General features: G+C 47.1%; 2 protein-coding genes and 1 pseudogene across 2 annotated transcripts; 2 read left to right on the forward strand and 1 right to left on the reverse strand.

Moving 5' to 3' along the window:
• Positions 1 to 7,771: 7,771 nt before the first annotated feature.
• LOC117834570 (secreted RxLR effector protein 161-like) lies at positions 7,772 to 8,335 on the forward strand. The gene has a single exon (XM_034714121.1). It carries the CDS (start codon positions 7,772 to 7,774, stop codon positions 8,333 to 8,335), a length of 564 nt encoding a protein of 187 aa, XP_034570012.1.
• A 1,517-nt stretch (positions 8,336 to 9,852) lies between these two features.
• LOC117834176 (phospholipase D alpha 2) lies at positions 9,853 to 13,032 on the reverse strand. Its single transcript, XM_034713796.2, has 3 exons — positions 12,646 to 13,032; positions 10,531 to 12,496; positions 9,853 to 10,427 (listed from the first exon to the last, which is right to left on the reverse strand). The coding sequence occupies exons 1-3, from the start codon at positions 12,718 to 12,720 to the stop codon at positions 9,973 to 9,975; spliced, it is 2,496 nt and encodes an 831-aa protein (XP_034569687.1). The 5' UTR covers positions 12,721 to 13,032; the 3' UTR covers positions 9,853 to 9,972.
• A 2,457-nt stretch (positions 13,033 to 15,489) lies between these two features.
• LOC140220297 (uncharacterized) lies at positions 15,490 to 21,446 on the forward strand (annotated as a pseudogene).
• The last annotated feature ends 2,161 nt before the right edge of the window (positions 21,447 to 23,607 follow it).

Here is a 23,607-nt window from a genome sequence, read left to right on the forward strand (position 1 = left end):
GCACTAAAAAATTTCAATCCTGGCTGCCTTGCATTGAGGGTTCCTCCAGCGCTACTTCAGTGAGCTTCTTGTATATGCTCTGCAATGAGTCACAGTCTTTGAGCATTTCACGAGCGTGTGAAACAGTATTTTGTAAGATCACCTTGGGCACCAGAATAGTATCAGGCAGCAGATCCGGCCTGGCAACGAGGAGGTAAGCACAGTACCTAGAGAAGCTATTCGCTATCTTATAGTTAGTTGTGAGGTCACCATCAAGAGACTTCTCGTCCACAAGGAACTCTTGTTTGCTCAAGTCCATGCCACAGTCTTGGGCGAGCTTCATCTCACAGAGGCTGGTTGCAATGTGCCATGCAAGAATGACTTGAGAACATGTTGGTAGCTGAAGGCATTCGGACCAATCCTTATTTGCCTGCTGGCCACTGGCACACAGTGATGTGAAGTCTTTTGGCAGATAATGGCCCTCGAAGTTTTTTGAACGGAGACCGCAGAGGCAGAGCGCCTCAAAAACTTTTGCCTTCACCATCTTCGGAATCCTTATGGCATCGCTGAGTTTTGTGCCATCACCCTTGCTTGCAACAACTCCCAGAGTAAGTTTGTGCATCAGTTTCCACTTCCAGGGGCTGTAGCTGAATGATTGGACGAAGATGCACTGGGCTGTAGCTACAAGACAGGGGTTTGGATGCCTGCGACAACAGATACGATTTCCCCACGGACAAAGGAAGTGTCTAAATATTTTACTTCCGTTAACATACTTGCATATACACAGGAACGCTGTCCAGTCTGATAGTATGAACGTCAGCAGTCCACATACATCCATGACCATGACGGAACTTAAGGCCATTGCAGTAAATTTGTAATCGAAATTAAATGATTTATGTAATAATATTTTCCTTCCTCGCTCGATAAGAAACATCTAAGAGAAGCCACCAAACCATGATGCACTTCACAACTGACTGCAGGAAGGTGACGGTGAGTGAGAGAAGCCCTTCACAAAAGACCGTGGGAAAACTAGTGTGGAGGTAATCACTGAGGAATGAAAGGTCCATCTCTCCAGGGTTCCAAACGCCTTCTCAGCATTACTGACCAGGACCATCTCAGCATTATCAGCAAAGACCCCCTCAGCAACATCATCAGTGAGGATTACTGTGAGCATATAAGCTTCCGGGTTGACCAAACTGATCCAGCATGTATTGTTGCCCCTTCCAGCCTGCATCTGAGAAGTCGAGACAATGCGAAGGCCAGGCACAGATCCTTCAAATTGTTCCTCTGCCCGTTGATGCAGCTTAGTAGGGTGGCCATCATACCGCCGAATCTTGTCCAAGGTAATTGGCGACCTCGAGTTGTATAATTCACTTGTGTCCTGTCTTTACGTTTTTGTTTGGCTCTCCATAGACCAAGTATTTGCATCCTTCCATTGTTTCAGGGTCACACCTATCAGGTGTAACCGCGTCCATGTACTCAAAAGAAATTTGAGCATCTCTTGATTATTTTATTTACTCAAATTATGCATGGAAGCCGATGTCTAACAAATAATAATGATACACTTTTCTAGTATGAGTGGAATACGTGGGGGTACTTACGCTTTTCCAATCTTCCGGTCGGCGACGGTAAGGTACCCAAGCAGCGGAGCTCTTGTAGTAGCTACCGACTACGGAAGGTTGACCTCTATATGAATTTGGGAGGTTAAATTGATTGGTCTAGTTTCACGAATTAGCCTCTATCTGTGCAATTGATTTTGTAATTAGTGTCTATTTAATACTTGAACATTCGATGTGATAGGAATTTCAGTTTGGACTAAAGAACCAAACAAGTTGGTAAAATGGTTTGAAAAGCTATGCACGTTATGTTTATGGCTAAGGTAGGGTAGATATTTTAAAAAAAACTACATAAAGCTAAGAAATAAAAAAGAACATAAGTAGTAGAAAAAAAATAAAATTAAAGAAAGGAAAAAAAACTAAACTCGGTAACCAATCATGTTATATATGGTATATTAACGGGAAACGAAAGATACCTGAACCGGGCGTACATCTTTTTAATGGGCCACAAAACTAATTAGACTGAGTGGACAGGCCAACTAAACTGGGTGGGGCTGCTGGCTGATGTGCAGGCCGAGCGAACGCTCATTTTGGATAGGAAAATAGACAGTGGGCCGAGTTTACGTTTCCGCCTTAGACTCGAAAACCGTCTGTTGTAACTCCTCGTGCTCACAAGACCGGACATGCAACCTCCCTAACGAGATTCCATCCTGGTTTGGCCCGAGCTGGCGCCTTGTCATCGCCACGTCACCTTTCCGACGTGTCACGAGCCCACCTGTCTGTGTCGTCGGACGGCCGGACGGAGGAGAGACGGCGAGGCCTTTATCCCCATCCATCCATCCATCCCTATTCAGCCGGACGGCGAGGCTGAGCGGGGGCGGCGTCGCCGCCGAGCTCCACACATGCTTGCGCATCGACGCCGCACTACTCGCAGGTTGGGAGAGGTCGCGTACTCGCGTCAGGTCGGGTCAAAGCCCCGAGGAGTAGAGAAGGCACGACGGAGTGGAGAGCGAGGTAGCGCAGCGGGGCTACAGGCTACAGCTCGGCTCTACGACGATAGGGGCGGACCACATGTGATTGAGAACAAACGACTGCTGGTTCTTGGACTGAAAGCAAAATCAACCAATTACTAGACATACGGGGCTACGAGCTAATCCATCCAAATTAATCCATGCACGGATGTAATAGGAGCGAGCTTCGAGTGAGAAATTGGTAGCCTGGGTGCTTGCTTGTTGTTGAATAAGCCTTGTGCACTGGTTGAATTATATTATGCACTAAGGCAGAAATGATGCACATGCAAAGTTATCACAATGGTCAGCCGTTCTAAGAGTGTTAAAGGTTAGCCAACCATAAGCCCATTTTATCCGCGGACTGATGGCATGATTGAAAAAAATATTGACACACAAATCCACCCATACGTCACTGTTAATTAGATGTCGGCCGGCAACAAGCCCACTTGTTGGTTGTTTTTTCCTCTGGTCTTATGTCCTTGCTGTATATTGGCATCTTCGTGGAACCAGCAGAGCCGATCATGCCAAGCCAAACATTCATCAGTGGGTACTTACCTAACCTGCCACTTACTAGTTGTTACTTCTAATTTATTGGTTGTGCACTCTGGCAATGGCTCAGCCTCGTCAAAAAATACTAGTAGTCACCAAGGCTAACCTTCAAGGTGCAATATTCAAGGAAAAGTTTGCATCTTTAGGTGCATGCCACATCATCCCTGAGGCGCCGATGTTCGCGTGTGGATTGAATTAATTAGTCAGCATTAGGTGCACATGATTTGGGGGTTACTTTATGTTTTTTATAACGCGTGGGTAATTGTACAACTGCGTATACAATACATTAAGTGAATATGAGAGGATGGGCTTCTCGCTTAGAATGGCTGTACTTCAGACTACTCTCTTCAACGAGATAACGAGATGATCTACAGGCCGAAGCTGAGCAAACTACAAGACGTTAGATCAAAAGCCAATTGACTGTCTGATCACTAATGGGTTTGTCGCAACTGCCTTTTTTTATATGTGTTCTATCAAGCTCTGTCTGCCTTTACGAACAGAGTCAGCTCATCTGAATTCTACTAGAGCAATGCCCCAATCGAACTACAGAATATGCATGTTAGCAAGATGTGGTAAAAAGCGACAAAAACTTTACTGAAAATATGAAACAAAACGAGGAGGACAGCATAATATATGTCCCAAAGTTATTTGCACGACGTACATGACACAGCCAAATGGAAGAAACAAACAAACCAACAGCTCAGATATTATTACAGGTCTGAAACAGCAGGAAACTGAATTGCCTAGTAGATTCAGGTAACGTAGTAGCATTAGCAGACAGACACCGACTGCATCAGTAACTCCGACAGAATAGCAAGCCAGCCCAGCAAAGTGTAAGGAACGTGATCAAGAGGTGTTGTTAATCTCTGCCCGCAGACGCCCTGCAACATGAATCAACCCGGCATAGCACCTCGAAACGTTAATTATCTAGTATCAATTGCCATGGTTTGCGTCGTTGCAGAATCAATTGATTTATCTTGCGTAGACAGATTACAGCAAACAGTATGTACAAGGTAAACAAAAGTACTAGTGGCAACTATCGACTTGCAAGGCAGGACAGGATATTCAGCAAACAGAAACAGAGTCGGACGGTGACTAGAAACAGAGTCCATTCAGGTAAAGCTATCGATGAGGTCTAATTGCACACAAGCAGACCCGAGCGGTCAACTAACTTTCCACTGTTCCAAATCTAACAACAACTTGTCATCGTCTCAGTAATGCGTAGGAGTGGTTCCTCCTCCTTTGTCTGGACTTGGGACCAGCTATGCGAAATTAAGTCTTACCTTAAAATTGCATAAGTGGAGTTTTCTACCCACCCACTCAAAAGAAACGAAAATATAGAAATAAGAATTTTTTTGTAGTTTTTCAGATTTTGCTTTTATTTGCTTTTTTATTTTTTCTTAGCTAAGAAGCAATGAAAATATTGTGCACACGGTATTTAAAAGAATGTACATGCACAACAAATTTAGGCATGTCAAACCAAATATGTGCAAGGTAACATGCACTGCCACCATTCCAGGATCCTGAAATTAACTCCTCCCACTGAGCAAGCCAAGCTTAACCTGCGTGAGGGCCGTCAAGAAAAATAAAAATCTGTATAGTACAAGAGAAGTTGCATGCCAACATTAATAAGTCATCGGAAACGGAACTCAGCCACAAGAACGGATTTATGTACGTATGTAAATGTCAAATGTAATATATAAAATACTATCGAACAATATATATACACGTGCAGAGCTCTGACCGTGTGCACGTTCGCACGGGAGCGCATCTTAGGCGCGCATCTTAGGTGCTTGGGATGGCAGGCATCATGAAGGGGTGGTGGCGCGCATCTCTCGGCTTGAGGACCGAATCTTTCATTTGTAAATCCGTTTTGCTTTATAAGAGAATAGAGTCCAAAACGCTGCAATGTTAAAACAAGATCGTGTTCTAGGGAGTTTGCGTGAGTTTTCCTTGCGTGTGTGCGTGAGATCTTGAACTCGCCGGTCTTGCATACAACAACGATTCTCCAGCGATCTCTGTCAAGTGACATCAGAGCCGGTTGCGGGCCAGGAGTTGATCGGAGAGAGATGCTGCCGTTGGAATCGAGACCGCGCAATCGAGTGGGCGATCATGATAGGTGTCGCGACACCACCGTTGACAGAGAAGATAGAGAAAGGTGACGGGTCAAGCGGCACCAAGGAGGGGATGGTGATCCAGCGGGTGGTTCGTGAAGTGGGTGGCAGGACTAGCTACCCCACCCTCACCAAGAGCAACTACTCCGAATGGGCGCTCCTCATGAAGGTCAAGTTGAAGGCCTGGACGCACTGGACGGCGGTCGACATTGGCGGCGTCGATCCTTAGGAGGACATGATGGTGCTCGATGCAATCTACAGCGCCATACCGGCAGAGATGGTGTCCACGATCGCCAAGAAAGAAGACAGTGAAGGAGGTGTGGGACGCCATCGCCACCATGTGCGTCGGTGATGACCGGGTGAATAAGTCCACGGCGCAGTAGCTGTGTCGCCAATTCGGCTTGGCGACATGCAAGGACACTTAATCGGTGGAGGATTACGCGCTCCGTCTCAATGGCATGGTGGCTAATCTCTCAACACTCGGAGAACTCGTGGAGGAGGTGAAGATCATGGAGAAGATGCTTCGCAGCATGCCGGCGCGGTTCAAGCAAATCATCCTAGCGATCAAGACGCTCCTCGACCCAACGACACTCACCGTTACCAAGTTGACTGGGCAAAGGCCGTGCGCGAGGCGAACTAGCTGTATGTGCTTGACATCAACATTGCACAATCAGTTTGCTTAGCGGCACGCGGCAAGGAAGATGCCTGGTGATGGCACACACGGCTGAGGCACGTCAACATGGCGGCGCTGCGCAAGATGGCTCAGGAGGAGCTGGTGTGTGGCCTGCCGGCAGTGGAGCAAGTGGACCAGCTGTGCAAGGCGTGTCTGGCCGGAAAGAAGAGGCGCACCTTGTTCTCAGAGCAGATGGAGTACCATGCACGACGCGTTCTAAAGCTGGTGCACGGCGACTTGTGCAGGCCCACCACACCAATGATGCCGAGTGGCAACAGCTACTTCCTCCTGCTCGTGGACGATCAAAGCCGGTACATGTGGGTGGTAGCTCTGCCATACAAGGATCGAGTAGTGGGGCAATCAATGAGATCCAGGCGTGGGCGGAAGGCTAGTCCGAGCTTAAATTAGGGGCGCTCCGGACTGATCGAGACGGTGAATTCACCTCGATCGAGTTCGCGGAGTATTGCGTAGCTGAAGGCGTTCATCATCAACTCACCGCCCCCTACAGCCCGCAGCAAAATGGCATCGTCGAGCCTCGCAATGGCACGATGGTGGCCACGACCCATAGCATGCTTAAGGTGAAGGGGTTGTCGAGCTGGTTCTGGGATGAGGTGGTGAACACCACCGTGTACATCATGAACCGGTGCCCGACCAAGAGCGTAGAAGGGATGACCCCGTTCAAAGTGTGGCACGGGAAGCAGCAGGCAGTTCACCACCTGAAGACCTATGGTTGCCTCGTCTACGTGTGGAACACGAAACAACACCTCCAAAAGCTTGAGGTTGCGGGTTCAAGATGATCTTCATCGGCTACGAGCGCGGTTCCAAGGCGTTCCGAGCATACGACCCCATGACGCGCCGTGTTCACGTGACGAGGGACACGGTGTTTGATGAGGAGGGCTAGTGGGACTGGTCTGATGGTGTGGAGAAGAAAGCTGCAATGGTGCACGGTGACGACTTCTTCACCGTCGAGTTCATAAGCCTCAGCCACGATGGTCAGGAGGACATGCTAGAGGTAGAGCCGAGAATACCGATGACACCCCATGCTTCGACACCAGCTTGGCAGGGTGGCTCCCCCGGCATGCCAGCATCAACACAAATTGGTGTGCAGTTTGTGTCCCCACCGCAGGACCTCGATGAGGAACTGGATGTTGACCACAACGAAGATGCACCGTTGCATTTTCGGGCGGTAGATGACATCGTGGAGCCGAGATCGCCGCCAAGCTATGTTGTGCACTATCTTGGCGATGTCAAGCTGCTGGCAGTGAGCACGGAGGAGCCCACGTCCCTAGCGCAGGCGAAGAAGGAGGTGTGCTGGTGTTGGGCGATGGAGGAGAAGCTGTAGTCAATCAGGGAGAACCGCACTTGGACTCTCACGGAGCTGCTACAAGGCTAGTGCGCCTTAGGCCTCAAGTGGGTGTTCAAGGTGAAGAGGGATGAGCACGACGTAGTGATCAGGTACAAGGCACGGCTCGTCATCAAGGGATACGTGTAGCATCAAGGCATTGACTACGATGAAGTGTTTACTCTAGGGGTGCGAATTGAAGCAATTAGGCTATTGTTGGCATTGGCGGCGATGTCAAGATGGCGTTCTTGAACGGCAACCTTCAGGAGGAGGTGCTCGTGGAGCAAGCACCGGGATTTGCTCAACCCGACCAAGAACACAAGGTATTCAAACTACATAAAGCTCTATATGGTTTACATCAAGCTCCTCGTGCTTGGAAGCAAAAATTAGATGATAAACTGGATGTTCTGGGATTTAAGAAGTGTCCATCTGAACATGCTATTTACTGTCGTGGTGTGGAGACTGAGAGGCTGATGGTAGGAGTTTATGTGGATGATCTGATAATCATAGGGACTAGCTGCAACAGCATCAAAAATTTCAAGGCATAGATGGCAGAGATCTTTAAGATGAGTGATCTAGGATTACTCAGTTATTGCCTGGGCATTGAGGTGAAGCAAGGTGTAGAAGGAATCACTCTGTCTCAAGGAAGTTATGCTAGAAAGATCCTTGAGAAGGCTGGCATGGAGGAGTGCAATCCATGCGAAGTGCCTATGCAAGCAAAGCTAAAGTTGAGTCAGAAGAGTGAAAGCCCTCGAGTTGATGCTACTGATCAATACAGGAGCTTGGTTGGAAGTTTGAGATATTTGGTAAATACTCGACCTGATTTGGCTTTCTCAGTTGGGTATGTGAGCATATTCATGGAGGAGCCTCATGAGGAGCATCTAGCAGCAGTGAAACACATTCTGAGATACATTGCTGGGACTAGTGATTTGGGGCTCAAGTATGCAAGGAAGAAGGAAGATGAGCCTTTACTTCTGGGCTTCAGTGATAGTGATCTAGCTGGGGATGTTGATAGTAGGAAGAGCACTTCTGGAGTCATCTTCTTCCTTCGAGACAGTCCAATTAGTTGGCAGTTAGCAAAGCAAAAGGTTGTGGCACTGTCAAGTTGTTAAGCTGAATACATTGCTGCTGCAATAGCTGCCTGGCAGGCTGTTTGGATGGCACGGCTACTAGTTGAAATTCTGAATGCAGTTGCGAGCAAGCCTGTGCTTAGGTTGGACAACAAGTCCACAATCTCTCTACTCAAGGATCCTGTGCATCATGATCGGAGCAAGCATATTGATACAAGGTTTCATTTAATCCGGGATTATGCACAAAATGGGCATATCGAGGTGAACTTCATTAGGACTGATGAGTAGCTTGGTGATGTACTCACAAAACCACTCTGCAAGATGAAGTTCCAGGAGCTCTGCGCCAAGATTGGCCTTTGTATCTGTAAGTAGTTCAGTGCACAAGTCTTAGGAGGAGATTTGTTGAATAAACCTTGTGCACGTTAGCTGGTTTTTAGTCCAGTTTGTTAGAGTGGCTGAGATAGTTAGTTGTGCACATGTAGAGCTCTAATGTGTGCACGTTCATACGGGAGCGCATCTTAGGCACACCATGATCCTGGTGCTTGGGATGGCATGCATCGTGAAGGGTTGGTGGCGCGCATCTCTCGGCTTGAGGACCGAGTCTTTCGTTTGTAAATCCATTTTGCTTCATAAGAGAATAGAGTCCAAAACTACAACGTTAAAACAAGATCGTGTTTCAGGGAGTTCGCGTGAGTTTTCCTTGTGTGCGTGTGTGAGATCTTGAGCTTGCCGGCGTTGCATACATCGACGATTCTCCGGCGATCTCTGTCGCTTTGTGTGATGCTGCAGCTGCTGCCCTTCCGCATCAGAGAAAGATTAGGCCACTGCTTGGTGAATTTAGTGCTAGCGTGTGACTGCGTCAGGAAGAAGAAGTAAGGAACAGGTGATTTCTCCGGCATCCGCCGCTCACACGCTGCTCATATTGCATCATGCTCGCCCACTCCTCGCTTCTTTGATTTGTAAATGTAGAGGTCGTTGGTGGACAGGCCAAAGGAGGAGGAGGAAGTCGAGGCGCTCCTGGAGCACCTCAAGCGGCGCAGATGGCCACAACGCGGATGGCCGGTGGGGCTGGACGACGGCGGCAGGAGAGTACGGGAAGAGGATAAAAGAAGAAAATCTTTACGCATGTAAAAACCGCGGCCACGTCATTGCCACGTAGGATAAAACCAGGCTGGATTCGGGTTTAGGTGGTAAAGCCTCCGGTTTGGTGAGTTGGAGGAGTCGGAACGGATGGTTTTAGAGTCATAGGATGAAACACGGACTCAGTCCTTATTCCGGGGTGGTAAATAGCACTTTTCCCCTCTAGGATATAACATGGAGTTGGGCTGAATATGTTCTACGATCACGCGTCCAAGTCTTCCTGGGCCTGATCGAGCTTAGGAAGATGTTGGTGGGCCGTGGGGGCCATTTCGCTTGCTGGGTCCGTTGCCACCACCTTTTAAGGTCTTTTACCTCGTTGTGTGGATTAGCTATGCGTTAATTTCAGTTGCACACTCCCAAATAATAAGAGGTTCCTAGCCATATGATTCGTTCTTCTTTTCTCCTATACTAAATAAATCTTATTCAAGAGGCAGAAGACCTTATTATTCAAATGTTGGTGAACACAAGGGTACTAATAGTAGCCTAGAAATCGACATCACACTGCCGTGGAATACAGTAGCCGATGCACTGTCTGACCTCTATGTACTAAGGACAAAATTCGTGAGTGGACTGCCAACGTTCACCAGCAGGGACAACCCGCCGAGCACCGGAGCGACCGTGTCGGGGAAGAACTCCACCCCTTCGAGCGCCGCCACCGTGCCATCCCTCTTGACATCGACAGGGTAGCTGAGAAGGTGGCCATGGAGGTCGGCCACCTCGTCGCTGGTGTAGCGCTGCCAGAACTCGCCGGCCATCTTGTTCACCGCCCGGACGCACTTCAGGCTCCCCGGGTCCTTGAACACGTCCTTGAGCTCGGCGAGGTGCTCGTACCACAGCGACATCCGGAAGCCATGGACCTGGCCTCTGGCGGCCTGGCCATCGGCGTTGAGGTGAGCCGGCTGGTACGCGCCCATGGCGATCTCCGTGTCGCGGCCCCCGTCCATCGACCGCTGGTTGATGTTCGCCGATCCGACGATGATGTACTCATCGTCAACTGATCCAAAGAGAACATATATGATTAATCAAATGAAATTTGTAGTTTTTTGTATGAATTTAGTATTTGTTCGTATGAAATTTGACAGGATGCTTGGGAATACCAATCATGAGCTTGGAGTGAACGTAGACCATGGTGCGCCGCGCCTTCTGGGCCCGGTCGTAGTCGCTGCCACGCGGCGGGTGGCTCTTGGGCTCGTACTCACGAGGCACCTCCAGCTTCGCCTCCCTGTTGCCCAAGCAGAAGAAGGAGAGGTAATCCTTGGGGTCGGCGTCGATGTTCTTGGCCTTGAGCGCGGCGGCGATGTCGCCGTACATCATCTCCATGGTCTTCCTCTGCCAGTGCAGGATGGCCTGCACGTTCCAGCTCGAAGGGTCCCCCTCCGGCCACATGGGCACCACCACGTAGACGGCGAAGGGCTCGCCGGCCTCGATCTTGCTGACGATCTTGAGCGAGAGCTCCCTGGGGATGAGGTGCAGCGCGTTGATGTTCTCCGGCGTCACGCCGTCGGGCTTCCACCCGAAGGAGCTGCCGAGGAAGTACTGGTTCTCGATGTAGATGAAGCGGTTGGCGCGGCGGATGGCGTGGATGTACGCGTCCTGGATGCTCCGCTCGATGACGTGGTCCTTGCCGCTGACGAGCCCTGACTGCGCCGCCTCCGCCGGGGTCTTGGCGAACCCGTCGCAGGCGCTGCTGTCGGTGGACCGGAACACCTGCACGTTCCAGGACTCGTCGTTGCCGGCGGGAGCCGCCGGCGTCGACTGCGGCGCGATTACGTCCTCCATGCCCCGGAGGTCGACGAGCACGTCCTTCTGGGCCTTCCACGGGAACAGCAGGTTGTGGACGATGCCGTCCTTGCCGCCCTGCTTCCTCCACCGCTGCTCGAAGTTGTGGAGCACGTCCCAGGCGGCGGGTCCCTCGATCTTGCAGTGGATGTCGTGCCACGGCTCCCTCGGCCCGCCGGCGGCGATCGTCGCGCCGTGGAGGTTGCCCTGGTAGAAGTCGTTGCTGTGCGCCGTGTTGATCGTCCGGAACAGGGTGTGCTCCGGCGTGTCGTAGCGGCCGTTGGTGAGGTCGAGGCCGCCGACGAAGCTGACGATGCGGCGGCGTCCTCCGCCGGCGACGTTGGCGACGTCGACGACGACGCACTTCTGGTGGTGGCTGAAGGCGAAGGTCTTGAGGCCCTGGGCGAAGCTGGCGGCGTCGTCGGGTTCGCGAGGGCAGAGGGCGCAGTGGACTTCGCTGCCCCTGAAGTACCTGAGCGTGATGGCGTCGTTGGTTTTCATCTGCCCGTCGATGAGGCCGAGGTTCAGGACCGAGGTGGGGTCGTCCCACACCAGCATGAGCACGCGCACGCCCTCGTCGGCCTTGCGCTTCAGGAGCTCGCCGAGGGTGACGCCGCCGCCGGGATGGCGCCGGCCGCCGTCCCGCGCCAGCGTGATCTCCGGGAACACGGACCAGCCGGTGATGTACACCACGTGCTTCGCGCCGGCGATGGCGTCGTACACGTCCTCCCAGCACCGCCGCGGCTCGTACGGCCGGCCGCCGGCGAGCTGGATGCCCAGCGGCTTGAACGTGTCGGGAACGTGCGCGTCCTGGTACAGCGTGACCTGGCACCCCTGCCGCTGCTTGAAGAAGGTCTTGGGCACGCCGGTGAACTGCGCGCCGCCGACGCCGCGGCCCCACTGGGGGTCGTGGGCGACGTCGGTGAAGCGGACCTGGACGTGGATCTTGGGTCCGTGCAGGAGCGGCATCATGCCCTCGTCAAGGATGTCCAGCCACCGGTCGATCACCTCGCCGCCTTTCGCCTTGAGGAGGTCCTGGACGGGGAGGTAAGCGCGGCCGACGAGCGCGGCGTCGACGGGGAGCGCCGCCTTGACGGAGAAGACGACGTCGGTGGTGGAGTGGGCGCAGTAGATACGGAACGACTCGTTCCACCGCGGGTTCGCCGGGTCGTCGTCGACGACGCGGGTCCGGCCGACGCGCGCCCGGCTGAGGTCCACCGTCGCGTACAGCTGCGGCAGCCCCGTGGGGATGCCATCGACGCGTGGGATGAGACCAACGAGGAACTGCAGTTACAACACTGGTGAGCACATTCAACTGGAACATTGGCGCACATTCAGCTGAAACTCACTGAAAGAAGACGACACATTTGATTTGGAGTTCACTTCAGTCCACGAAACTGATGGTGAAATGTGTTTTTTTTCATGGAACTGACCTTGCTGACTGGGATGTTGAACTTGGCCTCGAAGATGGTGGCGTCGAGGGTGCCGTGCAGCAGCATGGCCGCCATTGCTCCTCCTTCCTCCTCCTGAGCTCACTTCACACAGCTCGATCGTCTCAGCAGCTCAGCTACCACGACAAGAAGTGAGAGCTAGTTGCTGCTCGTTAGCAGAGGTGGCCTGCCATTTTATAGTGACACTGACCTGCACACGACGATGCTTCAGAGGAAGATGCCTTCACATTGCACGAGGAGCGAATTAAAATCAACCACAGGGCGACAGTAGTCTGTGCAGTACGAAAAAGTAGATTCTTTCGGATCTAATCCACTGTTTGCCTAAAAAAGATTATCCATGGCGTCGGTGGATCTAGCCTGGATGCATTTTGTGCCTATAAAATGGTTGTTAGCATGCAAAATGGTTCTAAACAATCAGGCAATTTGGTCCTGGACAGTCAGGGCATCTGGGTACTATAAAACTGTTGCTTACTGGCGTTGAAAGTTGACACGGATCTGTATGCAGCTGCAGGCACCTCTAGATTGCTGCCAAGCAATTGGTGGTTGCAATTGCAACTTGCCTATTGAAATCCTGGGAGAAAGATTCCAAGGCTAGCTACACGTGAAAAATGTTCTGGATGAGATGTAGTCGAGGGCCGGTTGCAACTTGCATTATTTCTGAGCGACGTTTGGTTCAATTCTTTTTTGAAAAAACTAGTCCATCAACCCGTTCACCAGCACAGGCTACTGGTTCATATTCCTTGATTAACAAGCGATGTGCACAGCAGGTTTTGAATGTCAATATTTATTTAGATTATAATTTAAAATGAAGTGGTTAAATATATAAATTATAAAAAGGGAGTCTCCAATTTGTAACAACGTATACATCCTCTAGCAAAAGATAAGTATACTTGCAAATGAGTATCAGAGTGCTCACAATCTCTATGAATGAATATATCCAGTGTACCTTTTCTTATATGGCAGAAGTATAGTAATCATAAGAAGGCGTAGCAAATGATTATGTTCGATATTAAAATAACGCAACCATATTCTACCACACCACGAATAGATTTTAATTCGATCTCTTCACATTCAACATGTTTGCACAAAATCATGCAAGTCAAGGCATAATTGATCTAAATGGAAAAAAAAATGCTAACTTACATGTAAATAGACAGGTTGGTCGAGCATGAAAACTCTCAATATCAATAGAAGATTTCTTACTTGCACTTGGGCTGGTCAGTTTTCTTGTAGTAGGGCTATATGAATACTCTCTCATTTCATAAATACAAAATATATCCTAGTTACCGTGAAAAACTTTGTAATCATGACAATAATTTATATGACTAACTATTTGTATAGTAATATACTTATCATTGGAGATGTTCTGACTTTTTTGTCACAGTAATTTTGCAATTAATTTGATATTTTGTTAAGAAAAAGTGGTTATCCATTATACAACATCAACTCATAATCTCATAGAACAAACAGCATAACAAAACCCATAATATGGAAGTTCTAAAAGTCAATTTGTTGTAATTCAGTATGTTAACTTTGTACAGAAGAAAACATTCTGAGGTAAACTAGTCACCAGCATAACAAAACCCATAATATGGAATTTCATTTGCATATGTAGTTTTATTTTCCATCCCACCACTGGCCACCAGACTATTGATCCGGCAACAGCTAGCTCAGGAAAAGAGTCTCTTCCAAGGATTTTATTTTAAAGTTATTACAGCTTATAAATAAGTCATAGTCAGCCTTTTGCTTCTTTTGCACAAAGTAATAGCCTTTTGTTTCTTTTGCACAAAGTATGTGCTAGCAGCAGAAAAAACACCAGTAGGCTGTACTGTGTACGAAAAAAAATGGTCACATGTTTCTCGTTCAGGAAGTCGAGGATGGCAGGATCCGGATGGGGACGTATGATGAGGAAAGAGTAAGGGGACGTTTGGTTCCCTTTGCTTATTTTTAAGCAAGTGTCACATCAATGTTTAGATACTAATTAGGAGTATTAAACGTAGGCTATTTACAAAACCCATTACATAAGTGGAGGCTAAACAGTGAGACGAACCTATTAAGCCTAATTAATCCATCATTAGCAAATGTTTACTGTAGCAACACATTGTCAAATCATGAACTAATTAGGCTTAATAGATTCGTCTTGCCGTTTAGCCTCCACTTATGTAATCGGTTTTATAAATAGTCTACGTTTAATACTCCTAATTAGTATCTAAACATTCGATGTGACGGGTACTTAAAAATAAGCAAACGAACCAAACCAGGCCTAAAGAGAGTTCACATGGCGCCAGAAGGCTAGCTGTACTGTGTACGAAAAAGCATATTCTTTCTGATCTAATCCAGTTTGCCTACTCATGATCTGAAAAGAGATAAATACACTGTGGGCCCCTTAACTTGCCTGAGTGTGCCAAATTGGTACATCAGCTCTGAAAACCCATTTTTGATCCCTAATGTTGATTTCTCGTTCACCGTAGGTCCAAATCGCCACGGTGTGGCATTTTTGCGGACGTGGCGCCGCTAACGTGGCATCCCGACGGTGGGACACGCTGGACGGTGGAATAATTGCGCTTTGCCCCCTGAAAATATCCGACTGTCGCATAACGCATCGTCCGCATCGTCAAGTCCGTCGTTAGCAGGCGGAGGGGCGGTCGCCGCGGGAAATCGGCGGCGAGGAAGGTTGAAGCGCCCCTACCCACCAGCTAGCGACCGGATTCTCCATTCCTCTCGTCTAGTATCTTTTGCAGCCCGGATTCTCCCATCCTCATATTCTCCCCTCCTCTCGTCTACGCAGGTTACCCCGTTGACCGCTGGCTGCGGCGAATCCTGACGATGGTACCCTCGGTGCGGCGCGAAGGTGAACCTCCACCAGTGTACGGTGAGTTAATCGTAGCCTAAATCTCTGGGATTTCGTTGTGATTTTTAGGGGATGTTTTCAAATTTGGTTCAGCTAGGGTTTGATTTGAGGTAGTTTTGACAATGTAGGTGATGATAGTGATGAGTTCACAGTTGAGTTGCATCATGGAGGTTTCTTTGTTGGTCAAGGGTTGAATCGAGCATATTTGGATCAGAAAGTTTCTTGGTTTGATCACTGTGAGGCAGATAGTTGGTCTCTGTTGTGGATTCAAGATTTTCTTGAGGAACTTGGTTATCTAAAGAGTGCATGTTTGAAGGTTTATTGGTTGCTGTTGGGAAAAGATCTTTCTGATGGTCTGAGAATAGTTTGTTCTGATGGTGACTCACTGCTCATGATGTCTTTGGTGAAGAAGGTCAAGAATTTTGTGCTTTATGTTGACCATGATGATACTATTGTAGGACTACATTGGGATGACATTGTAGCAAATCCAGTAGTTAGCCTGCCAAAATTGTTGAACCCCAAAAAAGTTGAAGTTGTTGAGAGGAGTCGAAATGAGAAGCTACCAAGCTTTTATTCCAACCTGGAGAGAATGACAAGTAATAAAGCCCAACATTTTGTTGATAGTGAGTCTGAAGGTAGTGACAGTGAGGACATGAAATTTGTTGATGGTGACTATGACTTAGAAAATGATGATGATCTATTTGTTGACAATGTAGATGAGGATGTGGTTGATGAAGGGATTGCCAAAGGAAGGAAAATAGGGAAAGGAGTGAAGGCTACTGGCTGCAAGGGAAAAGGACGAGTTAGTGTGGATGAAGACCTGTCAACAGATGAAGATGAGTTGCAGGAACTTGACTCTGATGGTGAAGGTCAGCTTAGGATGGGGTTTCAGTCCTTTAGATCAGTGGATATCCAAAACCCAATATTCAAGGTGGGTATATTATTTGAGTCAGTTGAGTTGTTAAGGAAGGCAATTATAGAATACAGTTTGAAGAAGAGGGTAGACATCAAGATACTAAGGAATGAGAGGAAAAGGATCAGGGCACATTGTGCAGAAGGATGCCCTTGGAACCTTTATGCTTCTCATGACAGTAGGGCTAATGGTCTAGTGGTGAAGACATATTGTGGTGAGCATAACTGTCAGAAATATTGGATTTTGAAGAGGTGCCCTACAAACTGGCTTGCTGAAAAGTATCTAGAATCATTTAGAGCAAATCAGAAGATGTCATTGTCTAACTTTGCTAGAATTGTACAAAAGGATTGGAACATGACGCCATCAAGAACTAAGCTGACAAGAGCTAGAAGGCTAGCCATGAAAGCAGTACTTGGTGATGAGGAAGATCAGTACAAATTACTTTGGGACTTTGGTCATGAGTTGAGGAGGAGCAATCCTGGCAACACCTTCTTCCTGACCCTAGCAGATAGCAATTTCAGCACTATGTACATGTCCATTGATGCTTGCAAAAGGGGATTTTTGAGTGCTTGTAGGCCTATCATATGTTTGGATGGATGCTACATTAAGACCAAGTATGGTGGACAGATTCTGACTGCAGTTGGCATTGATCCAAATGATTGTATTTATCCAATTGCTATTGGTATTGTAGAGGTAGAGTCACTAGCCTCTTGGAAATGGTTCCTCCAGACACTAAAAGAAGATCTTGGCATAGAGAATACCTATCCCTGAACTATTATGACAGATAAACAGAAGGTGGCATCATGTACCTAACATTTGTTGCATTTTATTTGTTGTAGTGTCATGACATGTTACTGATGTTATTGTAATACCTGCCATTTTAGTCATCAAAGTGACTCTGAAGAAATGGAAGCAATTCATGAAGAAAAGAAGAAGAAATGGGCTAAAAATCAAATTCGGGCCAAATTTGACCGAAATTTGAATTTTGAATTTGAAATTCAGAAAAATTCGGCAAAAATATGGAATGAAGGTTTAAGGGTGGTTAGAACTTAAAGATCAAGAATTGGGATAAGAATTGATCCGAAATACCTCAAAAGAATCAAAGAAAGAAAATGGAAACTCATAGTTACTGTTCACCGTCCGACAATAGGGAGTTCAGAAAAACAGCAGCAGAGTCCATTTTCAAAATTGATTTCTGTTGAATTTTTCAAATAAGTGGATTGAAACAACTACACCATATTGAAGTGTGGACTTTGGACAAGAATATTCAAGTGTTTTTGATCAGAAATAGTAGAGGGAACCATTTCAAATGAAGGCCTAAAGTCAGCATCTTGTCACTATAAACTGCATCACTGAATTTGACTAAGTCTGAAACAGCACTAAATGGCCAAGTTTGGAGCCGATTTCAGAAAAATGTAGAACAAAAGGTGCAAGTGTTTATGGGCAAAATGGAAACTTTGAAGGTTGTAGAACACAATTGGGAAGTAGTTGGACAGAGAGGAAGGGATTTAGATCACTAAAACCATTTCTAAAGTCGGGTAAGTGACTCTGTTCAAGACTGACGAACTGAATAGTTTCAGAGAAGTTCAGACGAATGCAAGAAAGAATTCAAAATTTGACTATATTGGGATGTTTATCTTGGGTCAGAGCCAAAATAAAAGTTGAAGGATTCAAGTTTATCTACAACTTTGTTTAAGCGACTTGTGAACCGTCGGATTCAAAATCAACCGTGGTGGAGCTCTGAATTTTGGGCATCAGAAGAAAGGGGGGGGGGGAAGGATGACAGAGTCGCGCTCAACGTGTCGCCGCCGCCGTCTTCGGTCGCCCGCCAGCGCGGCAGCTACGCCACCTCCTCACCACGCAAGCCTACAAGTAGACCACGGTGTCGCCCATGCGTGCAGTAAAACGTTTGTATATCTACCGCTCCCGCGTCGCCCGTTTTACCGCCACTCTTTTCACCGCCGCCGCTTCTCTGTCCAAGCCACCGCCGCCGGGTAAAAATTCCCCCACCACACCGCCGCTCTTGTCGATTCCCTCCGTCCACATCTCCACACATACCCCACCAACACCCCTAGCCACTTGTTGCCCACCTTCCCCGCCGGCGTGCCAGAACCCGCCACCGTTTCTGTCCGCCGTCGCCGCACCTCCTGCTCACGGTGAGCACCTCCTTGCGCTTGCTCTCTTCCTTCTTGGGTAGTCGTGGGTAGGTCCTTGGGATGCTAGTATGGTGTAGTAGTAGTCGTTGGGGTAGGTTGCGCCGTCATCGCGCGTAGCCGCGACCGGCCGTAGGTGACGCCGCCCGCCGCCGTGGAGGGAGTGGCTCCGGCCATCTCCCGAGGAGCTATTGCCACGCACGGGTGTGTGAGGGTACGGAGATGCTTTCCCGACCTAGTCCCGCCGCCGGTAGGGCGCCGGCGGGTGAGCCGCGCCGCCCCCTGTCGCGCCAGTTTTGGCGGGAGGAAGAAGAAGACGCTGGAGCCGCGAGCCCGCGCGTCAGTGGAAAGGGGGAGGAGAGGAAATAGGCCGGCCGGACGCGGAGGCCAGTTGGGCCGCGGTCTTGAAGGCCCAGGAGCGCGCGCGGTTAGCCGGTGGAAAAGAAAGGCCCGAGGCCTAGAGATCCAGCAGGCCGGCGCTACGGAGGAAGGAGAAAAAAGAAAAGTGGGCCGTTGGGCCGTCACCGGTGAAAAGAAAAGAAGAGAGGAGAAGAATTGGCCCAGTAAGGCCTGCCCGGGGAGAGATAGGCCGGCGGGTAGATTGAATAGGAGAAGGAGTGGGTCCGCACCGCGGGCCTAGCATAAGAGAGAGGGGGTAGAGTAAGGTCGCGTGAGAAAAGTTGCCAGGGGAGTTTTTCGGGAAAATTTAGATTTCCTTTATAGAATAATTAGTTTAAAACCGAATCTCACCATTTAAATCACAGAAATTCCTAGGAGTGTCCAAAATTAGTGAAACCAATTTTGTTAGGCTTGTTTTATTTTCCTTTATGCATTAAAATTTTTATACCCTAGAAAAATAAAAAAAAAATTTGGGTATTTATTTAATGCCTTTCTTTTAAGGTAATTAAATAAATACTTAATCTTTATAAAATGCATAAAATATGGGATAACATTTTCATAATCACAAATTATTCTTAACTCATAGGAAATTAGGTTTTCAAGTTAGAAAATAATTATAACCTTTTCCAAAAATAAAAGAAAGGCCTTAAGTAAGGTTAATTAAGGAAATAAAAATTGCGGGCTAATCTTTTCGGGTTTTTGTGTGTTGGCTTGCAACTTTATCATGATAAATTGTATAGTCCTTGTTGGCTTGCAACTTTATCATGAAGGAAAGTTGTATAGTCTTATATTCAAAAATTTGCATTCCTAACCCCTGCATATGTTGTGCTATAGACCCCGAAGCGCCAGAAGGAGATTACTCGGAATATTCAGAAGGATCTTCGGAGTTTGAGGAAATCTTTGAACTGGTCCCCTGCGAGGCCAACCCTTCAGACAGTGCTAACTTTTTAAGCGAACAAGGCAAGCCCCGGTGCATTACACCTATTATTTTGAAATCAATATTTCATGTGTCCTGTAATTAGCTATTTGCTATATGTATGCACTAAATCTAGGAGTTGCTTGAAACCCATTCTTGTGCATGATCATCCCTTGTTTTAAGGACATCTTTGCCACTTGTTCAAACCTTTAGTAGATAACCCAAGTCTAGAATTGCTTAGTCGCTTAAATGCTTGGTTTACCAACCTTAAGGAAAACTTTTGAGTCATACATGTTATTTATGGAAAGATGACTTGGAATTGAGAAGCGGACAGAAGCTAGGGATGTAGTTCTGTCTGCTAGATTAATTTGGTTAAGGCCCGATTCGTTGTCTTAACCTTTGATCAAGTGATAATCATCTGATCACTTACTGGGTATGGGACCAGTAAAGCCCAGTAGGTTAGTAAACTCTCTGATCGGGAATACTTCGTACCCGCGCTTGACGTGCTGGAGATTGGCAGGGGCGTAGCCTAAAACTCACATGGTGATCGGTCCAGACGTGGGGTTCCATGTGGGGGTGCGTCCCTGGGTCCGGGTAGTCTTATTCCCAATCATTGAATTTGCTAATCGAAAAGTCGTTACGTACGACCTGGACAGTCGTATATAACTGGTGATCAGGGTACTCTCCCGCAGGATGTAATATGATCCAGATCGCCGCAATTCTCGGTTATGAATGCACTTGATCACTGTTGAGCATCGTAGCATAAATTCATGAATGTTATATCTTTCTGATAATGATTGATGTATGACTTAATACCTTGTTGTTCGAAATTAATCTTTTCTCATCATCTAGAATGGTTAGGTAACAACTTAACTCAAATAAAAGATAAAACTAAGGCATCACTTGTAGTAAGCTTTTCGGCAAAAATGTATCAGCCAAGTACACCAAAAAGCTATCATGTACTTCCAAGAAAAACTATTATATTGGTTAGTCGGGTAAGACTTGCTGAGTACACCGTACTCAGGGTTATCCCTTGTGGTTATCTTTTCAGAAGCACTGCAGGAGTCCACCGAGGAGGAAGCCCCGAAACCCTAGGGTATTGTTATGAGTCTCACAATACCCTTAGAAGAAGTTTTATAATGCTCATCTCCACCCGAACCGTTTATGTTTTAAGTCCTAGAACTCTGTCTAACACTGCACTATTAAGTTTGCTTCAAACTATGTCTTGTATTAACTCGTACCTCTTGTATGTATGTAAAAATGTAATATTTGTTGAGGCTATCCCATCTCGGATACAATCCTGATGTATGGCTATGAGACACGACGTGGATCTTTCGAGGAGTCCTAGGGACACTCGACGGACGACCGAACTTATACTGTTTTAAGTGCGCTTCGGATAATTGCTGCGTCGGCAGCAATTAGGCGCATTTAAACCAGTTTAAGTTGGACGGTTCCGCCACAGTTATGCAGGGTCTTATACCAGCTGTGCAACAAGTATTTCCAGAATCAGAGCATAGATTCTATGTGAGACACCTCTACTCCAACTTTTAGATTCACTACAAAGGTGTGAACTTGAAAAACCAACTTTGGTCTTGTGCTAGGTCAAGCAATGTTGTGGAGTGGAATAACAACATGGATATGATGAGGGTTCTAATTAGTGATGCTCACAAGTGGTTAGAGAGGATGCCACCACAAACATGGGTTAGAGCATTTTTTTAGTACTTATCCCAAGTGTGACATCCTACTGAACAATAGTTGTGAGGTTTTCAATAAGTACATATTAGCTGCCAAGGAGATGCCTATATTAAGTATGTTAGAGCAAATTAAGAGAAAGCTGATGACAAGGCATTATAACAAACAAAAAGAGCTGGGAGATCTTTGGCAAGGTCCTATCTGCCCAAAGATTAGGACCAAGTTGAGGAAGAACTTTGAACTAGCTAACACATGTTATGCTTTGCCTGCTGGGAAGGGTATTTTTGATGTGCAAGGGAGAACCAACGAGTACATTGTTGACATTAGCCTTAAGACTTGTAACTGTAGAAGGTAGAATCTCGCTGGTATACCTTGCTTACATGCCATTTCCTGTTTGAGGCACGAAAGAATCCCACCTGAGTCAGTTGTTCATGAGTGTTACTCCTCAGAAAACTACATGAAGGCTTATGCTAACATCATTTGTCCATGCAAGGATAAGAGTGCTTGGTATAAGATTGATGCCTCTGATGTGCTCCCACCTAAATATGAGAATAAGGTTGGTAGGCTAGCAAAATCAAGAAGGAAGCAGCCACATGAAGTTGAAGGCCCAAATGGTCCTAAAATATCAAAACATGGAGTCATCATACACTGCAGGTACTGTGGAGGTTCAGGACACAACAGAGTTGGATGTCAAAAGAGAAAGAAAGACCAGTGTGCAACAGATGAGTCTTTTACAACTCAAGATTCCACACATCAAGCTGGAGACATGACAGATGATGATCCATACATTTCTCAGGTAACTAGTTAAGCTGCAATCAAAATACATTTCTCAGTCACTACTGCTTTCATCCCTAAACATTATTTTTGTAGGTTTCCATGTACTATGATGAAGAGAGTGTGCCACTACTGTCACAACTAAGCAACACAATGGTTTCTCATATGGTGCTTGAGGTACCAACCATTATTTGTTGACTGGTGATCTTCTTTCCCTCTAACTACAACTTTGATTTTTTTGGTAGGCCTCAGACTAAATCAATGGGAGAACAACCTTTGCCACATTCAGCTTTCATCATCTCCAATCTACCATCAACAAGACCGGTGCCACCTACAATAGCAACAAAGGAAGGAAGAGAAAGGGTAGCTATGAGCAAGGAAAAGACTACAACTACTAAGAAGGCCTCAGCTCCAAAGAAGAAATCTATTGTGAAGGGTCCATCAGAGCATGTCCATTGATGCTTGCTTTTGGTCATTCGTCTGTGATGTTGCTTTTGTCCAAGTATGCTTTTGTCCAACAACAACACAAAATAATTGACTATTGTCTGTGATGCTATTGTACAGCAGCTACACCACAGATATATTTTGATTCTTTTGGTGCATAATTTTGTATAGTGATGGGAAGAATAGCTACACCATAGCTTTCTTTTGCTCCTTCTGGTAGCCCAGATTCTATATGTACTCATGCCCTGCAAACTATGACATTACTGAATGGATTATGCAATGCAGTAGGCAATTCTATCTTTGATGATGTGAAAAGGCTTCCATTCCATAATTCACTACAAAGCTGGTACACATTGTTTCACTTGAACAGATGAACCAACAACACAAGTAGCAGACACGCACCAAGAAAGCATAATGCCTTGAGCAAAACAACAACCTATCTACAAATAGCTATCAATTATTTTCCTCCCTTCAGCATTAGAATGCCAAGCCAGGCCAACATCTCCCTTCATCTTTGAATCAGCGCACTCCATACTTGATTCAGCTGCCATCATCGACCCAGCTCTGTTGTATGCACTTGCAGATGCAGGAAGGAGGCCTCTGCTAGCAAGAAAATCGACGTACTCCTCTTTTCAGTACCAAAATGGATAACTGCTTCCATCCCTCTGCAAAAATGCAACCTTCAATCTGTCAAATTCAAATCACGAAACAAACTTCAAAACATGAATCAAGCACAAATTCAATTGAATCCTCACCTTGTGTAGTGGGCAATAGTAGAAGATTTGACCTAGACTCCATTTCT

Source organism: Setaria viridis, chromosome 8 (genome assembly GCF_005286985.2).
Source record: "Setaria viridis chromosome 8, Setaria_viridis_v4.0, whole genome shotgun sequence".
Classification (NCBI taxonomy): domain Eukaryota; kingdom Viridiplantae; phylum Streptophyta; class Magnoliopsida; order Poales; family Poaceae; genus Setaria; species Setaria viridis.